Source organism: Sander vitreus, chromosome 15 (assembly GCF_031162955.1).
Source record: "Sander vitreus isolate 19-12246 chromosome 15, sanVit1, whole genome shotgun sequence".
Classification (NCBI taxonomy): Eukaryota; Metazoa; Chordata; class Actinopteri; order Perciformes; family Percidae; genus Sander; species Sander vitreus.
This window is the reverse complement of record NC_135869.1, coordinates 4,590,134-4,608,774: the sequence shown is the minus strand read 5'-3', so window position 1 is coordinate 4,608,774 and position 18,641 is coordinate 4,590,134. Positions and strand designations below refer to the sequence as shown.

The following is an 18,641-nucleotide window of genomic DNA, read 5'->3' as shown; positions in this document are numbered from 1 at the left end:
TGAAAAACGGAGCCATTTCCCTTCGTTTGTGCCTTTCGTTTACACTCAAACGGAGAATTTGCCTCTAAAAACGAGTCTTTCTAAAACCTCCGGCCAGAGTGGAGGTTTTGGAAATCTTCGTTTGCACTTTTGCACGTAAACTGAGACAAACAGAGGTTTAGGCAGCCGAGAGAGAGAAAGAGGAAGTGATGAAGTGATTCGTTGCTGTTGTTGCTATTTTCGGGATTCTGATTGGCTAACGTGGGCTCGAGCTTCTCGTTACACTCTGACGGCATATATATATATATACTATATATATATATATATATATATATATATATATATATATATATATATATATATATATATATATATATATATATATATATATATATATATATACACACACACACACACACACACACACAGAGGTATACACACACAGGTACATGTAAACGAACACTTTTCTGAAACTGACAGCTGTGCATGATGTTATTTTTGAAAACGGAGAGGTTGAAATGTCCGTTTACGAAAATAGCCGGCCACGTGTAAACGTAGCATGAGCTGTATTCATTCTTCAGGTAGGAAAATTGTGACATCAGACGACGGCCATTTGAAAAAGAACATATTTACAGTTCTTAAAAAAATCAATAAAGAAAAAAAATCACACAATTCTTTTAAAAATATATATTTCATTTTCATTGGACAAAAATTAAAATAAAATAAAAAAAGTGACATCTTCAATCAAATGAACAAACATACACAACCCACGTTAAAAAAACTAGACTATACAGAGATAAATTCAATGTTTCAGCCTATATCATAAAAGTGAAATTAAAAGCATATACAAAACCCGGAGTCACGCATTTCAAACAAACAGACTGCTGTTAACAAACTGGAGATCTGCCGTGTCTAATCCTCGGGCCCGGGGAACCATCGCAGATATTAAAGAAACACACACATTATCATCCTCTGTGTATAGTACGTCAGTGCAGAGCTCATAGCTAACAGCGTAATAAGTTAACTTGTAAATACACAGTAGACACTCACGTCATGTACAGTATGTTCTGTCCATCCTAATAGTGTTGTATTAATGGCTTCACAACAACCCATGTTCAGGAGTTGGGGGTGGTTTTCCAGAACAGAGGTTTGGGTCGGGTACTACATGATCTTTCATGGGAGGGTTAACCAATAGAACACCTCAGAATCCGACTCAGACAGGAATCTGGCCTGTCAGCTGTCAGAGAAACCAGGGTCAGTTCACCCCAATCATTAAACACAGAGTTTGGAGATCGGCCATGTCTTTGATAAGTTGATTTGAGCCCAGCCATAGCGTTGTTGTTTCGGTTCCTCACATCTGCTCCCCTCATTCCCCTTCCAGCCCCTGTCACCCCTTTGAGATTAGGGTATCATTCATCGTGTTGATGCTTTCTTTTCCTTCTCTGATGTCAACGTAAAACTAAAATATTAATATAATAATACTAATACTAATATATAATATAAGTGCCCATATTATGCTCATTTTCAGGTTCATAATTGTATTTAGAGGTTGTACCAGAATAGTTTTACATGGTTTAATTTTCAAAAGACAACATATTTTTGTTGTACTGCACATTGCTGCAGCTCCTCTTTTCACCCTGTGTTGAGCTCTCTGTTTTAGCTACAGAGTGAGACATCTCACTTCTATACCATCTTTGTTGGGAGGCGCACATGCGCAGTAGCTAGGATCACATCAGCTAGCTGTTTGTTTCTACAACTGCGGTCAGTACGAGGCAGGATTAGCAGGGAGACTTCTTCTAAACGAGGGCGCACTTCCGACTTTGCGTGGAATACCTGCAGAACAGGGACATGGAAGTAGTTCTTATGTAGATTATGGTGAACTAGTGTGTGTTGTAGTAGTGTTTTGCTATTGAGAACGAGCTAGCAACAAGGTGGCTAACCGCTACGGTTAGCCACCTCTACGGTTAGCCATCTCGTCTTGGCTACTGACGTAGAAAGCCCTGCAGATTTTGACCAGCTCACCCGGAGACTGAAGGCAGGACACATTCAGAAACCGTATCTCACTCAAAACAGCATGGATGTTTTTTTCTCCAAGTTTGTATGCGTGTGGAAGCACCAGAGACACAAAATAACACAAACCCCAGAAAAACTGATTTGTTTTCATAATATGGGCACTTTAAATAGCAAAAGGACACTTTATTCACCCTGGGTGGAATCAGTCCATATGGCCATTCCTGTACATCCCATCCCTGCTGCCCCTCACTTTGTGCTAACTGTATCTGACTATGGCTGTTTGGTTTAGGCGAGGACGAGGAGGGGCAGGGGGTGGGGGCGCCTGGGTAGATGGTGCCGGAGGCAGGACGTGACCCTGGTTACACGGCGCTCACCGAGCCGGGTCCTGTTTTGGGTCATAAACAATAGGGTCTTATGCTGTTCCTTGAATGTGCCAGACGGTTTGGGCATCGGCTCATACTGACTGACGATCCTGAATCCTGTTGTCCCTCCATTTAAATATATACGTTGGCGTCTTCGTGTAAATCACCCTTCTACGTCCCCATGAATGTTTGTTTCCTTCCGGTTTTAAACCCAGAGTGTCTCAGGAGGGCTGGGAGAATAGGAGGAGTCAGAGGGATAACTTTGGAATGATCTTACAAAAAGAATTGGGCTTATTTGACCAGAGGACAATATAAAGATGATATATAGTTTAGCCTGTGGGGGGCTCTGTTGATGCTCGTGTGATTTATATAGACTGGCATTTGTTTGAGGTAAAAAAGGAAAGAAAAAGATCAAATACATTTTTGGAAGTGCATTGGACTATCACATAATGAAAGAGTTATGTGATTTTACACAGATTTCTAAAGATGGTGCTAAGAAACACCACACAGGGTTCACATGTGTGGGAGGGTTGTATGTTAGGGAGAGCATGACTGTCTAAAATAGCTCCTGGTCGAAGAACTGTATGGTGTCAGTTTATCATAAATCCCGGAGGCCTGTGGATTCTGGTCCCAGTCCAGATGAGACTCTGTGGGAAAGCGTGATGTCATCATCCAGAGCTAGGTGTTGAACCGTGGTTGGTTGGAATAAAAAGACACCTGGAAGCTCTGGGACCTCAGTCGTACTCTAGAGTCTCCTCCGAATGTACCGCATTCTCCTACAGAGGAAACGGGCGGTTGGGTGACAAGTTTAACAAAGGGAAAAAAGTTGAAAGGTGCAATAGGTAATATAGGTACTGTATTAAATCCAAAAAATGACCACAATGTATCAGATATTAAGGAAACCTGCTAAGTTGAATAGTATATTTTCTGACAACAATGCCAAAGCCAGGATTTTCTCCCTTTGAAATGTCCGTTCCGTGAGGAATGTCTGTTTGTGTTTTGGCCTGTGTGTTGGTATGAGGCCGTAAACCTTGTAAACCCAGCGTGCTACAGCTGTAACGTCAGTACAGCCATGGAACTAACGGGATCAACGGAGATAGATTCTACCCGACCTAAAAAAAAACGACATGTTGCTAACAGTTGCGTGACCAGAGACGTAACAAACCCCGGGTAAATATTGGAGATGTAAGCATTAGCTTCAGGCTAATTTATCACGGCTACAAGAGACGGGCATTTTATGTCATTTCAACATTCCTGTACTCACATTGAATTATATAGCTAGAGTACCCGAGTTGAGACACAGCCAGTAAAGAGATCCCGACTGGTCCTGGCTAACGGCGCCATGCTAACCCTGCTAACTGCTAACGTTAACGGAGGACCAGGCAAGCGGGCCACGGCTGTTTACAAACACTGTGACAGACCTATGACAGAAACCGCTAGTTTGACTCCCATCATAATGGAAACCTGCAATTTAACTTTGGCAAAACAACCGTGTAGCCTGTACAGCAGCCGTAGCCGACCAACGGTGAGTCATTTTAAGATGAGAAAGTGGGTCTGTCAGTTGGCTAGAGAGGACGGCGAGGTCATGATGTTTTAGCGGTTGTTGCAGTAATTTTAAGCTGAGAAAGTGCGTCTGTCAGTCGGGTACAGAGCTCCGCGTGAGCACGGGCTTCATGACTGTCAACATAGCCAGCATCTAACGTTAGCTACTCGGCTGTGCTGTGGAGTAATGTCTGGCTATGTGAGACAAGCGTCTAGCAACATTGTTAGATACTGCGGTCTCAACCTGGCAACCTCCGTGAACTTTGAGTCAGGGGAGGGGGGGGGCCGGGGGGGGACGACTCTCTCCAGTATTTTGAATTTGGACTGCAGTGCGGTTAATGCACATCAGATTTGACAATGGGTCATTATTAGAATACAGGGATCTACTGCATATAAGAGATGTCTTTAATTGGAGTTAAAAAACGTTTGATAAATCTCTCACCCATCCTCCATGGCTCTTGACCCAGGGGGCGAAGGTCTCCATGTAGTACTCTGCGTAGCCTTGCATGCGCTGGGCTCCGGTGGCTGTCACTATCCGCCGTGACACCTCCATGGTGACCGCCATTCGGCGCAGCGTTGGACTGGCCCTGGGAGGCAGGGCTGGAGCCTCAGACACCTGACTGCTGCTGAAAGTGTCTAGAAGCTGGGCGAATGATGCATAGGAGAGACGCGCCAGGCTGGAGCGCAGGAAGGGGTCTGCCTCGATCTGTAAAGAGATACCCGCATTAGCAATAGTCTAAGGTAGCGCCAGTTTACACGTGCATGCAAATGGATCTGCAAGTGAAGAAAGCTTACACTGCTTGTTAAAGGGGATATATTCCCCTCGCTTTCAGGTTCATACTTGTATTTGTGTTCCTACTAGAACATGTTTACATGCTTTAATGTTAAAAAACAACCACTTGATTTTCCTCATCCTGCCCATGGCTGCTGCTCCTGTATTCACCCTCTGTATGAGAAGCTCTGTTGGAGCGCCTGTCTCTTTAAAAAAAAAAAAAAAAGAAGCCCAGTCTGCAGGTTTTTTTTGCATCTGTGCTCTCGGCCTCTCTGTACTGTCTGTCATTGCAGCCGGGGAATGACTGTTTAATGGAGTATAACGGACCTTTCTACTGTGAAATATCACCAATAAAACCTTCTGAACCAAAAACTACACAAGCGGACGTGTTCCAGCAGGAATGTGATCTGAAGCCACGACTACAGCTTTCCCTGATGTTAGCATGTAGCTACATGTAGCACTGCAGTAGCGTGCCTGGAGCAGATGACCATATATAGAAAACACTGGCTCGCTATGACATCATACGGAGCTGTTCTGGTGTGCACGGTCTGAAGCCTCAGGGGGATTACTTTTACATACGTTTACCGCATTAATTCAAGCTTTGGCCACGTTTAACATTAACATCTGACGTTGTAACAATATATATATATATATATATATATATATATATATATATATATATATATATATATATATATATATGACGGAAAATAAGGAGAAGCATAGGCCAATAGGTCCCCTTTAAACTTAGTTGGACTCACATGTGCCATCTGTTTGTGTAAAGCATCACAGAGCAGCTCTAAGTTAACTGCAGTATAATGATGTTCCTTCACAGAATTTGAGGGTCACAAATCCCTAAACTCAAAGTCTTCTCTCAACACTAAGAGCTGCCAACAGATAATGCACATTCCACCCCTGATGATGAGCCACTTCCAACCTTAGTGTTGATAGAATCTCCCTCCAAAGACAGCACCTGAGCAAGCTGCCGCACCACTGCTTCTTTCTCACACACTGCTGAAAGAGAAGAAGCAAACAACAGTCCGTGACAGTGGTTCCTAAAGCTCTTAGTTCATGGCTCTATAATTGAGGCTAGTTTCAGAATGTATTGTTCACTTTTGTTAACACTGTGTTTGTGCTGCATTCATGTGGTGTTGGAATAATCAGAAAAAATGAGTTCCTGTGATGTGCTGCAGCAGACGTGTCGTATTTTTCGGCGCTGGGTGAAACACGAGAGCAGAGGGAATGAATGATCGTTTGAGTTTTCAGCTCTTTGCTCACACCGCTGCAGAATGAACAGAGTGGGAACACTGCAGCGTTTTTTTTACTCTTACTTGAGTAGATCTTTAAAAGGTCCCATGACATGCTGCTTTTTGGATGCTTTTCTATAGACCTTAGTGGTCCCCTAATACTGTATCTGAAGTCTCTTTTATATAGACCTTAGTGGTCCCCTAATACTGTATCTGAAGTCTCTTTTATATAGGCCTTAGTAGTCCCCTAATACTGTATCTGAAGTCTCTTTTATATAGACCTTAGTGGTCCCCTAATACTGTATCTGAAGTCTCTTTTATATAGACCTTAGTGGTCCCCCTAATACTGTATCTGAAGTCTCTTTTATATAGACCTTAGTGGTCCCCTAATACTGTATCTGAAGTCTCTTTTATATAGACCTTAGTGGTCCCCTAATACTGTATCTGAAGTCTCTTTTATATAGACCTTAGTGGTCCCCTAATACTGTATCTGAAGTCTCTTTTATATAGACCTTAGTGGTCCCCTAATACTGTATCTGAAGTCTCTTTTATATAGACCTTACTGGTCCCCTAATACTGTATCTGAAGTCTCTTTCCCGAAATTCAGCCTTGGTGCAGAATTACAGCCACTAGAGCCAGTCCCACAATGAGCTTTACTTAGGATGTGCCATTTCTGTGTCTGTAGCTATTGAGGAGGAGAGAGGGGGGGCAAGGTGGAGGGTGGGGGTGTGGCCTTGACCAACTGCCACTTTGCTCGTTTGAAAGCCATGATGTCTCTCTCTTTCTTATGGGTGGGCCAAATTCTCTGGGCGGGCAAAGCAGAGAAAGGGGAGGTAACCTTCCTCCTTATGACCTCATAAGGAGGAGATTCCAGATCGGCCCATCTGAGCTTTCATTTTCTCAAAGGCAGAGCAGGATACCCAGGGCTCGGTGTACACCTATCGCCATTTCTAGCCACTGGGGGAACGCATTTTAATGTTAAAAAACCTCATAAAGTGACATTTTCATACCATGGGACCTTTAAGGTGGCTGTGAACACTGGTCTGGAGTCAGTACATTGTGTGTGTGTGTGTGTGTGTGTGTGTGTGTGTGTGTGTGTGTGTGTGTGTGTGTGTTTGATTACCTGGTGACAGCTGAGATGTGGGGCTCTGTCTCTTAAGACTGGTGGACTTCTGGGCGATCTTTTCCAGCCTCTGTGCTACTTCATCATAGAACTCAGGAGGGTGGTCTGCATCAACACCGAGCACAAGCATCTCAGATCAAAACTCGACTTCTAGTCTCAACTCTCTAGTGTAGTCGCGTCAGTGAGCGTGCTGCGTGTACGTTAAATGTCGATGTGTTGAGTTCTTTGTCAGTCCACTTCAACATATTATGGCCTTGCAGATAGACGGACTGGTGGGCAGACTCAAAGCGAAGATTCCACATTTACATTTGAACTTTAGGCTGAGCTGCAAATACATGAATAGCAGTTGAAGCTAAGCTGGTGTGGTGTGTGTGTAGCATTTTCTAGCGTAATGGAGGAGCTTACTGGGAGAGGGGGGGGCCGGGCCAGGCTCTGCTCCTCTAGAGATGGGCAGTGTGTGAGGCCTCGGAGGGTGAGATTCAGGCTCCTCTTTATGCTTCTCTCTCTCCAACTTCAACTTGAAGAACCTGGAGATCCTTCTTCTGATCTTCCTTTGGTTCAGCTTCTTCTGCTGCTTCTTCTCGCTGTCATCGTCTTCTGACGTAGAGGAGAGGGATATGACATCATCCTGTGGGAACAGGTACTGCTCAGTATTAGGCTGTGGGGGGATTCTGGCTGTGTTATGAACATTACAGTGACATGTTTTGTTATGTTATGTGAAAAGACAATCCCTTTTAACATTATACTAACAGGGCATGAGAAATGTATACTAAGTATATATTAGATATATTAGACATATCAGGCCATGAGGTATGAATACAATACTGCTAGAGAGAAATGGGAGTCACCCTAAGTAAAGGTTGAAATGAGCTACAGAGCAAAGTACCAAAATAATGTGAGCAGTGTGGTGTGTGTGTGTGTGTGTGTGTGTGTGTGTGTGTGTGTGTGTGGGGGTGTGTGTGTGGGGGGGGGGTGTCAATGAAACAGACCATTGGTATGACGTCTTGTTGTGTTCTTTAACCCCCCCCCAATGTAGCACGAGTAGACCTTATATTTTACAGTTCCTGTTTTACGTCAGATGGTTTACAGATCTCGACGTTTCCGAGCGCACTTGAAGGCAGCTTCATTTCCCGGAGAACGAGGGAAGGAAAAGAGAGACACTCCCGGGCAGTTCAGTGCTTGTGTGTTTTGGTGTTTTAAAACATTCTTGTGGCAGCGATAGAGGCAGTGATGTTTCCTGTTTCCTGTACGGGACTCTCACCCCGCCTCAAAACACACCCACAAGTCTGATCCACGCTGACATAACTGGCCACTACAGCCTGACACAGGGTGGAGTTTCTCCAAAAGAGTCTCAACTTTTCGCCGCAGACCCGAGGCCCGCTGCGTGTCCCCCCCCCCCCTGCAGCAACCTCTGCTGCAGCCTAAACGCACTATTCCCATTCCAAATAATTGGGAAGACCTGCATTTTTGCCGGACCGTCCGACGGCCGACGCAAGCTGTGGTAATGCCCACTGAGTCTGTGGATAGCTGTGGCTAGAATGCTAACTTTACTGTTGCTTAGCCTGTTTTCTGTGTTAGCCTGTACACTTAGCTGCTGGTAACTTAAATGCTTAAATGGCAATTACCTTAATATTCTGCATATATACGGTATATACATATATAGGGGTTAGTCTGTAGTTTGGGAAATCAGGAAGTGATGCAGCAGTAACGTTGGATGGCTAGCAGAAAGTGTGAAGTGCTTGGTGATGATAACACCCAAACACACCATCTGGCTCGACGCGGTGGACTGAAGCCAAAGCCCGACGGGGCCCGACTTATATATGCCCCCTCGGACCGTGCTTCGGAACCAATTTTCACATCAAAGTCCACACATGGGCTGGGTATCTGGTCTGCATTAGGCGCCTCCTTTATGTTTTAATTAATTAAATAAACTAAATACACTAAATAGTATGTAATTTAAATAAACAAAACAAAGATAGAAAGAGGTTTTATAACTTATCACACTGACACAAAGACAGACACACGTGACGTCAAACTTCGGGACTTTTTATGCACTTTTGGGTTGTACCACAACCGTTAGTACCCCATAAACCAAGTACTCGGGGGTCTGTGGAACAGCCTACCGATAAGCCGATGAGCGACTGCTGCTCATCTTAAATCAACGAGCAACATGGGACTTGTTTTTATCGAGACAGAGTGCCTCAAAAAAAGAACACTTCCTTACTTCTGTCTGGTCCCTGAGTTGGGGCACCCTTGCCTTACTGTCCTTTTCCAATGAGCCTTTAGGGTCTTTGGCAGTACGGCGTGCGCTGTTATGACGAGGCAGCTGCTTTATGAAGTCCTTGAATCCAGTCTTCCTCTCATCTGCTGAGCTGCCAGCTTTAGCTGGAGGATCCCAGCCATCCTTTGCTTTGGTTTGTTTCTTGGAGCTAGCATGGAAAGGATTCAAGTTTAGTGAACAACGCTGAGAAAGCTTTTGGTTGCATCAAATCACATCATTGCATGGCTGAACTTTCTTTTTTTTTTGCCTGCTGTTCACACCAGCAGTGTTTCTTTGACTTTCCCCCTACACAGAGGAAGCACACAGGGCTGCCCTCTTTCTCTCCTACCCTATCTCTCTTTCCCTCCTCCTACACTAACCCTCTTCCCCTCCTACCCTAACCCTCTTTCTCTCCTACCCTATCCCTCTTTCCCTCCTCCTACCCTAACCCTCTTCCCCTCCTACCCTAACCCTCTTTCTCTCCTACCCTATCCCTCTTTCCCTCCTCCTACCCTAACCCTCTTCCCCTCCTACCCTATCCCTCTTTCCCTCCTCCTACCCTATCCCTCTTCCCCTCCTACCCTAACCCTGTTTCCCTCTTACTATAACCCTAACCCCAAACCTTTTAGGATAAACTGCATTGGATTCCTCAGTCTCTTTCTAAAGGAGGAGGACAAGGCTCACTTGGTTCACTTGGTTCTGCAACAGTCTAGGGGTTTTGGACTACATGACTCACTGTTCCTCATGGAGTTTTCACAGTGTGGGAAATGTTGGTAAAAGAAAGAAGAGTGCAGAGCGACTCCTGATACTGGCTGCTGCAGGAGCCATTGGTTTACGGAGTCCCTGCTGGGTTCAGGTTCAGCCATCACGGAGGTGTTCTGCAAAGCAAGGATGCTAACACTTGGTTCTGTAGTGGACATTGCTGGACCAAAACTGGACAATGCAACTGCTCTAGCAGCTGGTCTGGGAGGGAGATCTGTGAGGAACACGGGTGCCTTCTGTTGAATGAATCCAGTGTTGGTTTGATTGTGTCTTAAACAGATGATTATTTTTTATTGTTAAGGTATGCGTCCCAGTTTTGATAACTAGGGATTGACCGATATGGATTTTTTAGTGCCGATGCCGATACCGATTTTTTTTCATCTGCCTTAGCCGATGACCGATACGGGCTGCCGATTTTCTTGCTCCCTCAATTTACATCATAAAAATGTAAACCCTGCCACACTGGATTTGTTTTCGGAATATGCTCTGCCATTTCTTTAAAAATAATAAACAAAAACACAGGTCAGTGTCACCTCTGCAATCATCTTACATTATATATTATATTATACATATCACCCAAATTATGTGTGCAGTGTGCATCATATGGATGGGTGCACTGCATATGGTTAACTGTGCAAGGGTAAAAGGCTTTCATCAACATCTACAACACAGCCTTGATGATGCGTTGCTTGCTGACATATTATAAGGTTAGGGTTAGGTGCCTTGGAGGCAGCGGTCGCAGCGCTGCCTGGAAGGAGCCGTTGGGGGCTTAAAACACCATCGAGCAAATGTTTATCAGTGTTTTTTGCCCCCAACAGCTCCTTCCAGGCAGCGCTGCACTAGGATTAGGCACTGGTTATGGTTAGGGTCAGGGTTAGGTGCCTTGAAGTCAACGGTCGCAGCGCTGCCTTGAAGTCAATTAGGCAATGGTTATGGTTAAGGTTAGGTGCCTTGGAGGCAGCGGTCGCAGCGCTGCCTGGAAGGAAGGAGCCGTTGGGGGCAGGCTTCCAGCACCAGCACTCTGCTAGTGGGGGAGGGGCAGTGCATGGTCTGCACGTGAACTGCAGCGTCTCCAGCAACACAGAGCTGCCTGTGGACACCTGTCTGTAAATAATGCCAGGAAAAAACTATGGGCGAACACAGCAGCCGCATATCAGCTGATGCCGATACACATAAAAAAGCAAATATTGGCCCGATAAAATCGGTCTATCACTAATAACTATGTTGGTTCTTCTCTAGGTGTAAAAACTGCACTTATTTAAACCTGAAAGAGGCAAAAGGTAATGCCCTAAAAATGATGGTTAGGGGTCTAAAGAGGGGGGGTTAACACACCTTGGCGAGGCCACCTGCGTTTGGGAGATGATGTCAGAACTGCTTGGAGAGGTTTAGATAAACCACCATTAACAAAGACGGTAGCTAAAGAGTTTTACATGGGACAGTAGCAGTTTTTTTTGTTTTTCTGTCTGTCCAAGTGTAAGTGATTGTTATGGAAATTTTGATTTACATACTTTCCCTCTTGTTATTTTTTCAACTGTTTGCATAGAATAATATTATATTCTCTCTCTCTGTTAAATTAAACTGCTGTGGATATTGTTAAGAAACCATAACACTACTTGAACTCTAAACAAGATAACATGGAGCCATTGCGTGTCCTTGTCTGAGCACGGTGTGTTCATGCCCTCTCAGACCAGATAGGGGAGACGTCATCGACTCTGACAAGATAAACAACTGACGACACCAACACTTGTATCACGATTATCACATTCTACGTTGTATTACAAAAGCTGCTGTTGAGAGCTTTTCGTTAGGTCATTGTCTGTACTATTCTGTAGTGCGGAGAAGGCCTCCTCGTTGGGTTCTCGAGTAAAACGAACTTTGATATATCTTCAGTGGTCTCTGTCTATCATTTGATAATGTAAATTATTATAACAGTGATAAAGAACCATTGCTCGTGTTGCTGGGGAGATTTTTCAGTAAGGTTTTCTTTGTACACGCAAATGTTCATTCTTGGTTTTAGTTACAAAATGTTTGCAAAACACAAATGTCACTCATGAACTTTATCATGGGCCAAACGAAGATGGCTGTGTAAGTGAGCAGGAGGAGGAAGGTGGGTGACTCAGTTAGACATTGATGTGAAATTACTGTTTACTCGGATGGTGAAAGCCAGAATAAGAACAGATTTTAATTATTACAAAGAAATGAAGAGCGCAGATCAGTTCGGTGTGATTTGGACCTATGGTGATGTGTTGTGCTCTGTAAAAAGAGACCAACTTATTATTTCTCAGTAGTTGATGTCATTTATTGATCTTTTTGAGTGTTTATGTACGTATTCATTGCTATGTGCCCCCCCCCCTTCCCTCTCTCTCTCTAAGCTACGAGCGAGGTAGTCGGAGAGCCTTAACAGAGCTGTACCCACGTCTGTGTGCACGAGTCGACCCGCAGCATGCTCAGAAAGAGACAAAGAAGCATTCCCAGTGGCCAAAGTGATAAATAACTTACACCACCTTCTCTTCCACTTGCTCTCTCCCTCTCTTAAACACACCCACGGGCGCTACCGCCATCTCTGTCCGTCTCTCTACTGACAATTGCTTTTATGATGCACAAAATTTGCTGCCAGGTCCTGTCTGAGGTTTCTGTCTGTTAAAAGAAAGTTTTCCTCTCCACTGTTGCACCAAATGCTTGCTCTTTTGGGGGGGGGGTGAGTCTCTGTAAATGGTGGTGTGCTCTAGACCTACTCTATCTGTAAAGTGCATAGACAGTATATAAAATGGACCAACAGATCCCGTTGCTCTGGACGGAGACCAGTGAAGGATATTAGAAGCACTTTTCCGGTGATGGCTGAGCGTTACTGAGCAGCCTCCAACTGAGAGAGACGACGTAGATGTGACATGAGCAACCTGTCTGAAAGTTGGAAGTCTTCTGGTAGCTGTGCCAAGAGAAATCTCAATCATTCCCAATCTAGCAGAGACGGAGAGCGTAGGTATATGTAAGGAGATAACATAGGCACAGGCTAATTACTGCTAACTAAAATGCTAGTTAACATTAGTAATTAAACTTAAACAGCTAATGTAAGTCCAAACTGCCTGCGAGCTTCTCCTGTACTGTAATTCCTCTACTATGCGACAGTAAGTCGCGTGGTTATGACACAATCGTTTTTTTACTTGCTACGGAGCCATAACGTGAGATACAAGGTAACGGAGCCTTTTATACATTGTCGTGTTTCTTTAGAAATAAACATGGACAAATAAAGTATTTAAATACTTCAGATGTGAAGTTATTCGCTGTCAAAATGAATGGCAGTCAATGAAATGCTAACGGAGGGTGAGCGTTTGGTAGCATCAAAATGGCGCTATAGGAGCTACGCGTAGCCGGGAGAGGCTTACCCCTTTGGGAAAGTGTCCTGAGACGACAACTGTTAGGATTTGACACTACATTTAAAGTTGAATTGAATGGAAGAGCAGACTGGGAGAGTGACATCACCTGTACTTGTTGTGCTCTATGTAGGCCCCTCCCACTCTGCCAGGCCTCTCTTTCAGGGGGGTGGAAAGGGCCCGATGGAGGAAAGCTTGGAGGACGAGATGAGTCTCCGCCTTGATCTCCAGGAGAGAGATGGAAGAGACGGAGGAAGAGCGGCCTGCCGGCTCGGCCATCACTAACAAGACGGGGAAACAGAAAGGCATTCTCTTATTCTGTTATTTACCTGAGAACCATCCTCAAAATAGATCCTTGCATACAGTATGACGGCCCTGGTGCACCGTCATTAGTTTGCTGCAGTTTAGAGATCAAGAACTGAACAAGTCTCATTTTATGTGCTCGTCTTCACTCCTAACCAGGGTTCAAAATCAGCAGCATCAACCAGCCAAATGCTGGTAAAATATGCAAGTGGCTGGTAGATTTGCTTCACTCACCAGCCAAAAAAAACAACAATGGTAATGTAATGGCTGGTAAAATCTGAACATTCACTAGCCATTTGGCAGGTGGACGAAAAAGTGAATTTTGAACCCTGCTCCTAACCCATTTCCTAGTATATGTAGACAGACCCAGCAGCCAGCTGTGTTACATTACACACAGAGTGAAGCAAATACACACACAGTACCAACAGGAAGTGATGTGTGGTCAATGTCACAGTCTAGGACATGGGTTTCATTATAGGAAATGAAAGTGGTCTTATAAGTTAGTTATATATTATGTACAATTTATGACATTAATACATGTATTATATATAAGTTAGTTATATATTATGTACAATTTATTCCATTAATATATGTATTAATTATTATATATATATATAAATCTATATATACAATTACAATCAGTCACACAAGAGACAAACATTGAGTGTCTGATTGTAATTGCCTGCCTATAGACCACAGCACTGAATCTTCTTGCACATTAATCTCAGGCAAAAATGTAAAAAAATAAATTATATATATATATATATATATATATATATATATATATATATATATATATATATATATAGATTGTCTCCAATATAAATGCACATGAGAGGACCTTTATGATTGAAGACGTGATTTTTTACTCTGGAGCTATAGTAGGCCTAACCCTTGTTTCACTCCAGACAGTCGTCTTGTATTGACATACGCGGGTTATAAAGACAACATTAGCTACATGATATTAACTATTAATGACATTAAAAGTGGATATTGATAAAATACTTTTTTCATACAAATAAAGTGCTGACGTTAAGGACAGCTTGGTCACGTTCTCATTCGGATAAAAGCACTCAGAGTGGTTACCTCAGTGCTTGTGTGCTTGGGAAGTTTGAACCATTGAAACATTACTTTTAGCTAACTATTTCAACCATTTCGGCTAGCCATTAGCATAGGCTATACTTTTTGCTATGTCAGACCTGCCTGGGGAGGCGGAGGTAATGAGGCGGAACGGGAACATGAACCCGCCCGGCTCGGGCCGGGACCGGACGTGGGTAGACTCCCCTCCGCCTGTATGCCATGACATGACTGGCTCGGTTTTTAAAGCCCGTCCGGCTGAAACTACAGAGGGGAACCGGTTCTCCCAGACAGAGAGGGAACGGGGCTGAACGTGGAAACCAAAGCTATAATCAATCTCCGGAGGGACTAAACTTTCCAACCTTCACGGAGTGAGTTCATATCGAGTTCCCAAAACATTTCAGTAACTTTAATGAAATGGAAATGAAAGAGAGATGGGAGTAAACTTGTCTTCGTACCTGTGTTTGTGTGTTCCGGTGAGATTGTCCCATGTGTGCTCGCAGTTGCCCCGCACTGCGACCGCTGGCAGCCCGGGGAGGAGCCACGCGCGGCGGGGCTGGTTTAGCCACAAGTTTAGCATTCATCATATTCAGAAGGACTTCAATCTCTGACAAAGAACACTTCTATTATTAGTGTTAAGAGAGGAAATGGCATGGTTTAGCATATAGCCTGAACGCAACGCGTTTCAATTTCGGTTTTTCTTTCTCTTTTTTAGATTTTTTTTTAACCCCCCCCAACCCACAACAAACAAACAGGATGCTCTCTTCAAAACCATTTGAACATTTGTTTTCATATGAACGCAGCTACATTAAGCCTGAGTTTGAAAAACACAACCTTTCTGAGCTTTTATGAATATGGCAGCAGCAGTGCTGCTCTGGGATTTACCCATGGCTGTAGTTTCTATCATAGACATAATAGAGATTATTATTATTATTATTATTATTAATAGTATTAATAGTATTATTATTATTATATTACTCTCTATTATGTCTATGGTTTCTATCTGTCGGGTTACGTTACCTTGCGTAAGTGGTCACGTGGTTTGGAGGACTAGTCGTTGCCTCACAGGCAGGCTCTTCTGGGCCCTGGGCCAACCTTACTAGCATTTGATTTTTCTCTGAAGAGATCTTTTTAAAACAGTCAATATTGCTAAAAATGTAAAAAAAAAAAAAATGGGATGTAATCCTGATAAATATATATATATATAAAATGCATATTCCTGCCTTTTTGCATAATTATGCAAAGCTTTAGTCTTTAACCCAGTCAGAGGATTAGGCACCAGGCCGGCTACAGCAGCACAAACACACAGAGGGCAGCAGACAAATAGGTGGGAGACTTGAACTTTATTATCATTATGAAGAGTTGCAGCCAGGCATTAGGTCACCATCAACACACAATAAAATACCAAATATTCAAAGCCAATTAAGTGCAGTACAAACCAAAGTGCACGTGTTGGTGTCCCATGGCAGCGTGTGAGTGGGGACAGGACAGGGACACAGAGAGTGGAGTGTCTGCAGTGGCGTCCTGACTCTGTATGGAGCGTGGACTCAGGACTGAGGGTTAACATCCTGATGCTGAGCTTTGGCAGCCAACATCATGTATATGTTTTGGACAATACATAAGATATACCTTCCCTACTGAGTTAACATTAAATGTATTCTAAAAAAAAAATTAAAAATAAATAAAAGAGACATATACAGAGACAATACCTGTGAGTAGGATCAATACATTTTTGGTTTGGATCTCTTCATGGGATTTGGTGCCAATGAGAACAACAGTGAAATCACTCAGCGAGAAGCCGTTTGTCGTCCTTAATGACGGGCTCTTACATCAACACATTCTTTTTGCCAAAGGTACAACAGTTTTGGACGTTGTGCTGGAGGAATTCATCGGTTTGAAGTTGGTGGAGCTCAGTTAGGAAACGTCATGTGACTACTACCACGCACCAATCAGTTCCTAAGAAACACTGGAGTCCGAATGTGCTCAGCTACAGCCACGCAAAGCTGGGGAAGCAGATCACACCATCATAGATAGGAAGAGAGAGCGGGAGAGAGACCTCCTCCATGAGCAACACGCCATCCTGTGGATTCGTCTTCATTTCCATGTTAGGTATATGGAAATTCAAAGAGCAGAACAGAAAATAAAAAATGTGTTTCTAAAGTTTCTTTAGAAATGTGCACAAGTTACCACAAAGACCAAACTCCAAGAATCAATGAGATGAGAGTGAGAGCAGAGTGAGCAGCAGCAGTCCTTAGCACAGCCCCCCCCAAACCTGTCCAGCGCCACCGAGCGATCACGACACTGGTACAAGGATTGGGAGTGACCAGACCCAGGGAGGCATGACCGAGTCAAGTCAAGTTTATTTCATCCATAGAAATGGAAATTGCAGTGCTCATACCCGCCTTAATGCCTATAAAGAAGATAGAGTGTAAATACAATACAAATAGACCATAAATACAGTACAAAAAATTATAAAAATGCACGTTCAAAGTGCTTGTTGCGCTGTCTGATAGCCTGAAGTATAAAAGAGAGAGCATACCGCTTACCGAGTCATTGAGTTTGTTACTGAAATCCCAGAAATATCCTACTTAGTTTAAACTAGAGAAGAAATGGAATCAGTCATTTCAAATAAAGCAGAAAGAGACAAATGCACACATGCACTACACTCAAAACAAAGTGGACTAAATGCTAGAAGATTCTTGCAGAACGTTACTTTTCAAAACTTTTAAAACTCATAACTAGTTAACCCTCTTTGATTCCTGTATGAACAACGAACTTTAAACCAGATTAAATGTGTTCTAGATTGAATCAAGAAAAGATGAAAGACGTGAGGTTCCCAGAGTGTAAAGTCTGTTCAGTTGTCCGTCATGCTTTACCTCCTCCAACGCGAAGCCGTTTCCTCCCCCCGGCAGCGAGCGTCTGGTCTGCTGCCTGCAGCTGGGATCCACCTCTAGTCTTCTGTCCTCAGTCCCATCCTGTGCCCTCGTCTCGCCGTCCCCTCTATCTATCCTCCTGTGCTGCGCCGTCCCCTCCTCACTCTCTCACCCACCCCCCCCAAAAAAAATCTCTGTAATCTGGGGCCAATAGGGAGCCAGGCGGCAGGGTGAGGCACTTCCTCTGTGACAGGAAACTAACAACAAACAGCCAGAAGCCGCAGAGCACGGGGGGGGGGTAATGAGAGGGAGAGGTAAAGAGAAGCAGACCTTTAATGGCTCCAAATACAGCTCTATAGATGTCAGACAAAGGCCAGTATCTATTGTGTTTGTTGATTTCTGAAATAAAACTCCCTTTACTTTAGCCACATCTCATTTTACGATATGAATATTGTCAAATCTCAGTGATCCATCATGTTGTTTTTCAGTCAGTATGCTCTGTAGGTTTATGTGTTACCAATGAAGATTGTTCTAAAAACTTCAGCTTTGGCACTCTGTGCGCTGGTTATAATCTTACAGGTTAGCCGCTCAAAGTTTTCACTTTGACACGTCCTATGGCTACCGATCCCGACTACTGGGACAGCAACACCATGTCTGCGTCCATCTCCATCTCTTCATCAGAGGGGCCCCGAGGCGAGCGTGGAGGAGTTGAACACTTATGACTGCCACTTCTCTGCTGGGCGTCCTGCTGGACGGTGATCTGGGCGGCCTCCGGGCCTGCGTGGGTTTCCAGCGGGACGTCCCGAGCTGTGGTGTTCTGTCCCAGAGACTTGGCTGGATCCTGGAGTGCTGGTGCTGTCCTACCAGCTGACTCTGTTTCTGTGTGCTGAATCTGACGGCCACATCCTGCTGTATGATGAATCATGCACAAGTTGAAGGAGCTGATGGGGAAAACAT

The 18,641-nt window shown here is 43.9% G+C and overlaps 1 protein-coding gene and 1 long non-coding RNA gene across 2 annotated transcripts; both read right to left on the bottom strand.

Moving 5' to 3' along the window:
- Window positions 1-651: 651 nt before the first annotated feature.
- bcl2l12 (BCL2 like 12) lies at window positions 652-15,356 on the bottom strand. The gene is made up of 8 exons (XM_078270544.1): window positions 15,270-15,356; window positions 13,541-13,712; window positions 9,263-9,467; window positions 7,444-7,666; window positions 7,039-7,143; window positions 5,606-5,682; window positions 4,339-4,602; window positions 652-3,130 (listed from the first exon to the last, which is right to left on the bottom strand). Exons 2-8 carry the CDS (start codon window positions 13,708-13,710, stop codon window positions 3,089-3,091), a joined length of 1,086 nt encoding a protein of 361 aa, XP_078126670.1. The 5' UTR covers window positions 13,711-13,712; window positions 15,270-15,356; the 3' UTR covers window positions 652-3,088.
- A 779-nt stretch (window positions 15,357-16,135) lies between these two features.
- On the bottom strand, window positions 16,136-17,958 carry LOC144530804 (uncharacterized). Its single transcript, XR_013503149.1, has 2 exons — window positions 17,688-17,958; window positions 16,136-16,903 (listed from the first exon to the last, which is right to left on the bottom strand). It is a non-coding gene; the product is annotated as an uncharacterized LOC144530804 (long non-coding RNA).
- Window positions 17,959-18,641: the final 683 nt, after the last annotated feature.

What these genes read in the sequence shown, in the direction of transcription:
- bcl2l12 (XM_078270544.1), bottom strand. Translation starts at nt 13,710, where the DNA reads ATGGCCGAGCCGGCAGGCCGCTCTTCCTCCGTCTCTTCCATCTCTCTC. An exon ending in GAGATTCTATCAACACTAAG is followed by an intron (nt 4,603 to 5,605) that starts GTTGGAAGTGGC and finishes ATCTCTTTACAG; the next exon opens with ATCGAGGCAGACCCCTTCCT. An exon ending in TCAAGAGCCATGGAGGATGG is followed by an intron (nt 3,131 to 4,338) that starts GTGAGAGATTTA and finishes TTTCCTCTGTAG; the next exon opens with GAGAATGCGGTACATTCGGA.